We start from the raw sequence: 11,149 nt of genomic DNA, 5'->3' as shown, positions 1-11,149 counted from the left end.
GATCTCCAACCGCCAAGACAGACATCGTGTCCAGAATGAGGCAGCTTTGACTTGATTTCCTGCAAGGTAAACGCTAATTAAAATCATAGCAGTTAAAAAGATTAAACTAGTGGAAATAGCTTGCACCGGTGTTCACCGGAGTCTTATGCAGCGGAGTGCTTCTATTGTGCATGTTTAGAGAGACGCTGTGCAATTTACAGGAACCACGATTTAAACGGCATAGAAAAACTAGCTGAACGAAGTCCGCTTATTGGCACGAGCACAAATCAAATAATACATTATTGCGAAACACAATGCTTCTGAAGACCTTAGAGGTTTGCTTCTTGACTAGGCTTAAACTGGTCTACTTCAATTTTGACCCGTATATTGAAGGAATAAGAAACCGCTAGATTTATATCATAAATATATTCGCTATATTGAGTATTAAGGAAAGCGGTAATGATAAAAGAATTGCGGAAACCCGTAGCACTCCTAAATTATTCATCGAAATGCCTATGACGTGTTTCGTGTGTCTATGCTTCCTGACAACTTCAGAGGCACAGGGCGATGCTTATGTTCACTCTTCTTAAGGAGTGCTACGTTCTGTTCTCTCATCGGTTAATGCCAGAATCTCTTTGGATTCGGATAAATATTCAAATGCTCAAGATTCTTCACGCTGGACGCGAAATACACAAGTGGCAAGAGTACCTCAGAAAAGCCTCGCACTCTCCAGAATCATATTCAAATATTTGCACAATGCGAACATTATTATTTGAGGAACAAATCAAATTTTTCATGTTCGAAAGAATAAATGTCACTTTTTAATAAGTAGCGTCTAGAGATCCTAGCAATGCCTCAAAATTGCGTCTAATGTGCAGAAGTAAATTGCGCTTGGGCTTTATTATAGAAGCGAAATTGAGTGCAAGGGGAGGGCCTCCACTACTATGTTGAATTGAGATAAGCAAAACAAAGTCTAAAATGAGTTCACGAGAGTTGTACGCGATTCAGGGATTTTGAAATCGGTTCTTGCTTGGTTTATTGGTGCAGAAAACTGGGTGTTCCCTGTGAAACCATTTGCTTTATTCAACCTCACGGTAAAATGCATTTTTGTTTGTAATATTCACGTTTATTCTTGGGTTCAAGGGTTATCATAAATATATTGTTACTTTAATGTATACCAGGTAGATATTGTCCGTGGTGCAAATATTATACATCATCAAAGGAACGTTATATTTTTGCAGCACACAAGTTAAAAAAAAAAAACGAAAAATCTATATATTTTTGGAAAGAATAAAATAGTTTTTTTTGTTTACATTAAATCTATTTGATTTATATTTAATCAATTTGATTTCAATCAGTGTATCTAGTAAATAATCAGATATTATCACTCCAAGTGGTTCTAAAAGGGTAAATAAAAGAAAAAATGGCAGCCCTCTGTGCGTTCCGAAAAAATAGTTTTAAGGGGTTATCCATTTCAAGGCCTCGATGTCCCATTAGGAATACAGTTTTTTCACTTATTTTCTATAATGCACAATCTAAGGTTGCCGAGGACGCTTCGCATTTAGGGGGGCTGTAGCATCGATGACCGGAGCGAGCTCTTTGTATTACAATGCGCATCGCCTCAACAAACGCTCGTGCAGCGGAAGCACCTACCTAAAGTATTAACTGGTGCATGTGAGCTTGGCAACCGTCCACATTATGTTAATAGAGGAGATGTTGTCATTAAATGCATTCATTAGCTTATTTCAAAGGAAAGCCTGGTTAATGATCTGTCACAGTAGTGGTGCCGTTCTATTGCGCGGGCGAGCTTTACATATCACTAATAAGAGCGTAAATCGCTAAAAAATATGTGATGAGTTAACTAAGCATTTTAGCCCCGTTAATTTAGTAATGACTTAGCTTGGGTTCCTGTAAGTGGTTGGTACAAACTTTCCGAGTTCGGTATTCCTGTTGGCTCGGTATATAATATTTGAGTGCTCCCGTTTCAGATTTCTTAAATACGAACAAAAGAATTAGGAAGTGCGCTTTTTAGACTTCACATAAACGAATTTATAAGCTGAATATTGGTTTCCCAAAAGTTTAGTGAAAATTTAGGTAACCAAAATTAAGTTTTAAAAAATGAAGATCTAAAAAGCTTATGTAGTTGAATGCTGCTCGTATGTCGGCATCGAGAAATAAACACACAAACGAGCGTAAAGGAAGTTAAAAAAAAGTTCGAAAATATATAAGGGTATGGGGAGTGTCTCTAGACAATACGATATATGGCGCCAGTGTCAAGAGCGATTGCAAGGCACGTGGATGCATTTAAACGGAAATGTTTGAGCCGGGCGTTAGACAGCATCAGTAGACCATCTTTCTACTGGTGTCTGCGCCAGTGTCATGCCCTACGTTCGAAATGTGCTCATCTCTGTTCAGCCGTAATCACGATACTCACACATCTACAAAAGGCACGGAGTTTCTCCGCAGACATGATGAGAAACATATCTGCTGACAGGCCTCACGCATCTTCCAAACATTCATAAACATGTAGGCTTGGAACACGTCTGCAGACAGTTTTTATACGACCAATTTACATGACTCTCTTAGAAGAAATACACATCAGGCAGTGTGAGTCTCTTTTGTACGATGTGGAAGTAGCGTGACCGTGGTCGAGGCGCTCTTGCGGATTAAGTTTTAATAAAATACGATACTTAATTACCTCATTTGCAGGTTTTTTGGCATTTCTCCAATGTTTCGAAATTATTTCCATTCCCGCGGCAGCCTCCGTAAGTAAATCTTTTGCACTGCCCGTCCTTTTTGTCGAAGTAAAATCTTGGGGAGCTGGCCTTGCATGGTCCAGTTTCTTTTGGCAAAGTACAACGTTTTCCGGGGCTCCCTGCAAAAATCGCAAGACATACTTAAGATAGTATCGTGTTCGAAAGAAATGCGAAAAGTGACGGAACTTCCAGCGCACCACCGGCACACCGGCTTGGGTTGTGCTGGGCGAGATTCAAACACTTCGCACTAGGACACACACCCCCGCAGCGACCTACTCTCCACCCCTCAGTTGTATCAGTTTCCAGGGGTCCCCATAGGAATTGCGGCATTGGTTCATGGTCATGCGCTCCAGTGTTCGCATTTCATTCGAACCCGTTAATGCATGTGACGTACAGGGCGAAAAAAAAAAAAGTAGCCGTTTTGGGGGCACCAGTAGCTTTTTATGCTCCTTTTTAGCAAAATTCGGCAATGTTCACACGTAAAAGGGGGGATCGGTGGTCGAGTGGGCTAGCGCACACCAGTTCGGAGCTCGTGGAGCGAAACCTCGCGCTCCAGAACACAGGATCCTGGGTTCAGTCCCCGCCCCTGCCCGTTTCGATCTCGATGAGCATCGTACCGGCGTGCGGTCGTGTATCACCACTGCGTGGTGCACGTTAAAGACCCCAGGTTAGCGGTTGTACAGCACTGGCTAAATTGCCCATCTACAGCTGAGACACCGGACCCACTGAGGCAGACTAACTTCCGGCTGTATAAATATACACACAACGATTTGCTTTGCTTGTCACACGTAAAAACCGATTGTGCGGAAAGGGTGCTAGTGATCCTGCAGTCCCATCGCCGCCGCCCCTCGCACGACAACGACGTCAATTATGGCAGGGAAAGCACCTTCTGCATAAGAAAGCCTTCGTACTGAACTTTCGCTGCGTTACTAAAAATCGACTGCAGAAACCACTGCTGTTGGTTGAGTATAGGAACTGCGATAGCATTTGTCACGAGACAAGTAAATTTGTGTGTGTATGTTTACACAGGTTGAACTTAATTTGCCAGAACGGGCAACTTGTCTCTCAGCTTTAGATGAGCAATATAGTAAGTGCGGTAACACTGCTAGCCTAAGGTTTTTAACGTGCACCACGCAGTAGTGATACAAGATTACACGCCCGTATGGTGCTCATTTAGATCGAAACGGGCAGGAATGGAGATCCAACCCAGCACCCCTGCGTCCTGCAGCGTGAGTTTCCGCTCCAGGTGCTCCGAGCTGCTGTGCGCTAGCCCACTCGGCCACCGATCCCCCCATAATCATAAGATTCACGACGCAGCTCACTTTCTTTTTACCTTCTTCGAGAACGTTGAAACTGTTCAACGCAAGAATTCCCGTGTCCGTCCCCGTCCTTGATATTTTTTTCCCTTTCAAGTCTTCCAAACTATCACGTGTTCGCGTCGATCGTTTGTCGGCACTTGTTGGAGTTTGTCGAGGGTATTTGTCGTTACAGTAAGACAGCGTCAGCAACACTGAACGTTCTGGCGTCGCCGCACAAAAATCGGTGTTTGTGGCTCTAATGGGACGAAGCTATTAATGTTAAAGCTGTTTCACCACCATCATTGACCATGTACCAACTAGCTGAACTCAAGCTGATAATTGCATCGTACCTTGGGCGCAAATGTGAATGTGTTTGTACTGCCGCTCCATGTATGCAGGGCGTGGGTTTATTCGCTTGCTAGCACTACGTCCTAGAGGAAGACGTCAAAGACGCCGTCTAGGACGCCGTCCAGGACGACGTCTACAATGATCTCTAAGACGACCTCTAGGACAATCGCAAGGACGACTTCAAAAACGATTTCTAGGACGACCTCATGGACGACCTCATGGACGACCTCTAGGAAGATATCGAGGACGATGTCCGCATACGCGCGGCGCCTGCGTAGACGGACGATGAGCGTATGCGGACGTCCTGCGCATGCGGATACGCCGCGGCGCCGCTCGGCGCCCTCCGCGGCGCATTCAAGGCCAGAGAGCGTGTCGCGAAAACCGGTGAAGTAGCTAAAAAATGATATCGCATTAATATCATCAAGCAATAGAAGTAGTGCAGGGCCACGGCGTCGCAGAAGGGCGAGTCAGGTATCACGAGGGGCTACAGTTCTGCGTTTAGTGATGTTGCGATACAATTGCACACACAAGAAAAAAAGAAGTGCGCACGGTTCATTTGGTCAAAACGACCTCTCTCAGTGAGAAGGTTTTGTAAGCCGTTGCGGTGTTAAAAAAAATAATAATAAAAGCTGCTGCAGTAATAGTTTGTACCCGCTACCTTAGCGACAAAGCTTAATCAAACAAAAATACATCCGCAATGTTCCTTACTGCTCGTCAGCGAGCGTATGTAATGCGAAATGAGCAGCGCTGTTCTTTTGTACGACCAAAACCACTCAGCGTCTGACTCAGAGAAAGAAGTGATTCTTGCGTTGTCTTAAAATAAATATAAAACGAAAACCACAAAAAAAAAAAGCTGAGTGACAGTTCAGTTACAGAATTTTAACTGGTGTGAACCACCCTAAATGTTCTTTGTTTCAGCGCCTCATTGCATCAGTTTGCAGTCAATACGAGAAATATTTGCTCCATACATATTCTTCAAGTAACCAGCGGCGTGCGTTACTGCTTGAGTATGAACACTCGCTTTTGACTAAATATTCGGTAGACTACATGGCAACCCCTAGGAAAGGATATAGTGTCACGAATGACAAGTGATGACGTTGTAATAACTGAAGAAACTAAACGTCTAATGGGACGAACTTGTGCCCAAAAATATAAAAAGGGAGCAGAAGAAAGCAGAGCGTCGCGGGCGTCGATGTCGGCGTGACAGCAGAGTCGAACGCTGGGGCGAGAACTGATTGCTGCTTGCCACGCCGAGCTCCTTTTGTACACGCGTGGGCTTCTGGAACAATCGGTGTAGAAGGTTGGGTGTGCAGAACATTCTAACCTCGAATCAGCCAACACGGTTCTCGAATTTACCAGAACATTACGGTACAGTCAACAAAACTGCGTCTTCACGCCCAGGAATCGAACGCTGGCTTTCTGCGCGGAAGGCACGCGCCATATCCCTTAGGCCACGAGCGCGCTGCCCGCTGGGACACCTGTGCACGCGGCAATAGGAAGATACAAGAAACGTGATGGTTACGGTTTGAAAAACACGTACTTACCCATCGCATCCGCCGCCGCAATAGCGTACGCTTCTATAACGAGGAAACAAAGAACTGCAATGGTTGCCTTCATCTTGGACGATAGACGTAGACGATGCCTTTCGAAGGCTGGCGATGCTTTTATATACTAGTCCGTCAGCATACAATTCCCCGAGCTATTTCAATTTTTTTTTTGTTTTCTTTAAGAAAGCAATTACGCTCGCACCCATTGTTATCCAGGTTACTTCGAAATTATTCGCAGTTCTATCAACACCTCGAGGTATATGTGGAAAGACAATAGATATTGTTTCGTGTACTTTACAGTAAACAGTACGTCATACCTGGCAAAAATGGAGCTGGGTCCACCTTGAGGACATGGTGAATATTTTTGTCACAGCTGGATTTCTGTTTATACACTTAAGTATTATGAAAAACAAATGTTTTATAGAACACAGGAGTTTATTTAAGGCTACAGTTTTCTTCAGGTGGGAAGCGTTTAAGTTAGGAAATTATACATGCCTGTTGTTGTTTGCACTCTGATCTCCAAGTCCAACAAGCCAAGAAATCTGTCTGAACGATCAAAAACGGCCTGTAAAAGGTCAAGCAATGCAGTGTATATACCAATTTACAATTTACAATACAATGCAGCGTATATACAATTTATATACTGCGGGGATTGTGATCCCTCAACATTCTGTCGCGTCAGCGTTTTGGCGTAGCGAGAGGTGGCGCTGCTTACCACTGTGAGTGGCTTCCTCCTCTCCCCCCTTGGGGCGATTTCCGTAACGAACCCCCGCACAAAGGAGATCGACGTGTCGCTCCTTGATTGGCCACTTCGCCCCCGCCGTTATCTTAAAACCAGCGGACAGCAGTCTCGCTTGTCTCTTCTTCCTGAGATTCGGCGGCGGCGACAACGGGGAACCGTCCGGTGCACCGGTGAGCGTTTAGCCCGTCCTTTGTACCTTTGTGAACGACCGTTCGGCCGTGGGCGATCTCCACACCGACGGCGTTCACCAGCTTATAGCCGCTGTTTTGTTGTTATTTGTTTCATTGTAAATAAACAGAGTTTATCACCGTTACCAACGTGACTGGTGTCTGTTTGCGCTCAACGAGCAGCATGCCACGCGAGTACGAACCGTCTTCGCGGTAGAGTGTCTCGCTGCCAGCGTGGTACTCCCAAAGGCAGTGGCCCTAAGGAGAACCACAATACAAAAATACAATTTGCCGAATCCGGAGATTCGGCGTCTAATTTTCGATTCGGCAAAAGTTCGGCCCATTACTAGGTACTAGGAGGGGGCACGTTGCAATATTGGTGAAGCCTAGTCATAAAAAAAAGTTTAAACAATATTGTGTCCAGCGTGACCGCAGATCTCTCTGGCGATTGGTGCGCGTGACATATCACGTGCGAGAAGGATGGCTAATTGTAGAAGGATTCCTGGCAGGCTTGCACGCGCTCCGTCCGGCAGGTTCTATGGGATCGAAGGCTAGACGAAGGCTAGCTACGGTCACATGATGTGGTCATGTTGGGCTGATAAGTGAGGAGAGTGAGGAGGAAAATGAGAAAGAGGCGAGGCGTCCGGGGAGCATGGCTTGTGGAGGCTACGCGGCTGAGGTCATGCCCTCTCCTCCTTCGATCCTCCTTGGAGACAAGCGATCCTTCCAGAAACTGACTCCTTGCCCCTCCCCCCTCTCTTTTCCTACACACACAGCACACAAAAAGCAAATAGTACAACATTTTCTGAATTACAGAAACCGTGGATGCTTTGAGTTACTCGGTGTCTAGAAATTGCGAGAAAGCTTTTTTTTTTTTAATTTGTATGATTTTTCAAAGGACTTCTAAGTTTTTTAACATGCAATAGTGCTAGTGCCGGCTGCCACGAGACTCGTCCGGATGAGTGGAGCTCTTGTCGCAGTGCACACTTCGTGGAAGCTCGATGGAAGGGGAAGTTTCAGAGAAGCACGAAGCGATTTCCTATATCCTCTCTAGTGCATTTATTGTTTTTCTGAAATGCAGATTTTTCGAAACGATTTGTACAGCTGGATCGCATGAATTTAGTAGAAATCGAAGTTCTAGTGGCTACCCTCCCGCTCTGACATTCTGCCGGAATCTACGCCGCAGTAAAATATGCCGGGGTAAAAACTGTTTGGGTACTGAACATTTGCACGATTGCAGATTTGCTGCTGATGACCTCGAAACGACTTTCTGCTGTGTTTAATTTCAATTTCGTTTTATTTCCGCAATCTTAATATATTGTGAGCCAAACTAATGTACCTTTGCCGTGACATAAGAAAAGAATATTGTCCAATCCTTATGCTGTTACAATGGCGACGCTTGCTTTCGTTCTCGGTGTTAATACCGGACTGACAGTTCGTCAGCAGACGTAAAAGCGGTACCATAACAAGTTTTGTCGTCTCTGAAAGACCACCCCATGTAAGTTAACAAATAGTTTTATAGTTTTATGCACAGAGTTTAAATATATATACACACACAGAGGCAGGGCATGACTCAATCATCGTCAACATCGTCAGAGAGAAGAAACCGAATATCCTTGATGGAAAATCTTTCTCAATGCAGAAGAAGATAACCATGTCAAGGCCGTCTGCCAGTCATGCCAAAATACTATTGCAAGGTCACCGTTGGCAACGTCCAACGTAAGGACACACCTGAAGGTATCCTAAAATTTGTCTAGACCTTGATTTTTTCACATTTTGGGCTACTGTTTTTAGCATATAATTATTATAATTCTATTTACTTGGCGTAGCGTATTCATCCTCTTGTTTTTGTCGAGTTCGGTGACCACGTTCGGCGTGATCCTTACCAAGAAAAGAGACATGGCACCGCCGCCCCAGAACCAGCCCTCAAGCAAACGAGACTAGTGCTTGCGACTGTGCCAAGTGCTCCCGTGGTCACGTAGACCATGTTGGACAGTTCACTGACGGATCTGGTTGTGGAAGGGATGCTTCCTTTGACCTTCGTCGAGCAAACGGAGTTTGTGGCCTTCGTCAGAGGGGCGTTTTTTTATGACCTTCTGGTTGGCTTGTGTATTTCAGTTATAGTAGACTGATTATGTCATCTCCTTTTTGTTTTGTAGGACATATTTTTTTATACTTTGTTTTTTATCTACTTGCCCAACAACCCTAAATGTCATGTTGAGAAGGAACTCTGGGTCCCAGAGTCGACTCTGATTACGATGTCCATCTCGCGAGAGTTAGGGCGGAACCTAAAAGGGCCGCTAAACGTGTGCTTTACGGCCCACGTATGGTAAACTTCGACTGAGAGCTACCTGGGCGTGACAGCCCGCTGCGCATTCTTATTTATCTTGTCATTATTTCTCTCTAATCTTCAACCATCTGGCCTCTCTTCTGTAGAATTAATTTAAATACAGTGCAATCCACTTATAACGATACCACATATGACGATATATCGCTTATAACGATCAGTTTATAGAGTTTCTAGACTCGAAACGACCAGGTTCTAGTCCAGATACAACGATAATCTATTATAACGATCTCATTTTCGGGTTACGTTGAGCACGCCACGTTTGAAGAGATCAAGTCACCAGGCCAGGTTTTGTCACCGTACCTGCATGCGGTGCGCGTGTCACATGCTTAGTTTAATCGCTATAGACAGCCTCCATTCCAGCGTGACGAGAAGGGTCTCATAATACTGGGACGCCTCATGTCGGCCAAAATCAGCGGAAGTTCTTACATCTATCCTTGGCAAGAAATTACGAGACCCTTGCATCACTCGCTCGAACTCTCTGTACCACGCCTTGGACGTCCTCACCAAGAACCTACAACTTCTCCCGAACAAGCTCCAGCTGCCCTCATTGAAGTCCTCGAAGATTGAGCTTATTGAGGAATATTGCACCATTCTAAAATCAATTGCTTCAGGTAGATAGTGAATAATATTCAACAATTCAACAACTCCTGCTTGGGCCAGAGAACTGGCCTGCAGTATTGTAAAATAAATAAATCTAATTAGCTCGCATTTATGATATGAATATTAGCCTGCCGCAAAGTGGAATAACCTAGCAATGCAGCGAGTTGGTTCATGGCCTAATAAATTTGAAGTTGCCCGCAAAAAAGACAGTACTTAAAAAAAAGAAGCACACAGGACGAGCGCGTGGAGTGTGTTTCTCTCTACTTCCCTGTCATTTTGGGGCGCTGATTTAATTTCACATGCCAGAACGTAATATACATAACGTGGACAGAAATTGCTTTATAACATGCGTGCCTTCGCCTCTTTCATTTTATGTCACGCATACTGGATCATTGTACTCACAGCTCACTCATTAACTTCAGCGATTGAACGCCTGCAAGGAAGCAGCAACAGTGGTTACTATGGCGAGTTGTTTCCGGTGTTGTTCACGGTCCGAGTCAAGCTAGAAGAAGTGCTGGAAAGTTGACAAGATCCACGTACGGAAAACATCGCGCACGCTGTCCTGGACGGTCTGGAGAGACGTTTCCAAAGGTTGTAGTGCCTGGGTGACAAACATGTTTTTATCAGTTCTTGTATACACCACTATTGTAAGACCCGTTGGATGCTACGCGATGGTACGCTTGACATCAGCGATCTCCTTGTGCAAGGTGCGCAGGATCTGTCAACAACGTGTACCGGAGTCTGGGCGCCGTAGCCAAATGAGAGCTACGCATTCGTTAACTTTTCGGGTCACATTCCCTTGACCGAGATGTCGAGCGCATTTAGCGTGCGCCCTGAGGTGTTTCGTTACTTGGAAAACATGCGCACCTCGATTACGACTCTGCATAAATACCTCGCTGCGAACCGCGTCTTTTTAAGGTATAATACGAACTTCAGTTATTCTGCCTCTGTAGGGAGCCTACTTTTCCCTGGCAGCCTTATTCTATGCCCCTGCAGGCGCCGTCTTAGCGACGCGTTGTTCGAAAAGGTTTTGCTGCTGAAGTCGTACTAGTCGGCTAGTTGAAACTTCACAGATTAGCACGCACTGAAATAACACTGCACTGAAAAGGTCTCTTTCATGTTGCACTTGCCTATATTACGTTAAACTATTGTTACTGCCAAAAAAATATTTTTATGGATGTGCTTGTAAGATATAGTATCTATTCTTTATTTAACCATGGGACTTTTTGGGGGCTTTTTTTTCTGCTACGTTTTAAATTTACAGGCACTGTCCTAAGCAGGAATAAAACTACGTTCTGCACCGAATGCAGTCTCTTTCAATCAAACAGAAGCGTTTAGTGACGTTGTGATTACGGCGCTGGT

The 11,149-nt window shown here is 44.7% G+C and overlaps 1 protein-coding gene across 1 annotated transcript; it reads right to left on the bottom strand.

Moving 5' to 3' along the window:
• Window positions 1-2,678: 2,678 nt before the first annotated feature.
• Window positions 2,679-5,998, bottom strand: LOC115315065 (PI-stichotoxin-Hcr2e-like). The gene is made up of 2 exons (XM_040221891.1): window positions 5,926-5,998; window positions 2,679-2,854 (listed from the first exon to the last, which is right to left on the bottom strand). Exons 1-2 carry the CDS (start codon window positions 5,996-5,998, stop codon window positions 2,679-2,681), a joined length of 249 nt encoding a protein of 82 aa, XP_040077825.1.
• Window positions 5,999-11,149: the final 5,151 nt, after the last annotated feature.

Source organism: Ixodes scapularis, unplaced genomic scaffold (assembly GCF_016920785.2).
Source record: "Ixodes scapularis isolate PalLabHiFi unplaced genomic scaffold, ASM1692078v2 PGA_scaffold10__122_contigs__length_95168666, whole genome shotgun sequence".
Taxonomy (NCBI): domain Eukaryota; kingdom Metazoa; phylum Arthropoda; class Arachnida; order Ixodida; family Ixodidae; genus Ixodes; species Ixodes scapularis.
The sequence above is the reverse complement of the archived record's forward strand: the minus strand, read 5'-3'. Positions and strand labels throughout refer to the sequence as shown.

Excerpts from the sequence above, each read along its gene's own strand:
- LOC115315065 (XM_040221891.1), bottom strand. The coding sequence starts at position 5,998 with ATGAAGGCAACCATTGCAGTTCTTTGTTTCCTCGTTATAGAAGCGTAC. Across the intron at positions 2,855-5,925 it reads TGCGGCGGCGGATGCGATGG|GGAGCCCCGGAAAACGTTGT; the intron begins GTAAGTACGTGT and ends CGATTTTTGCAG.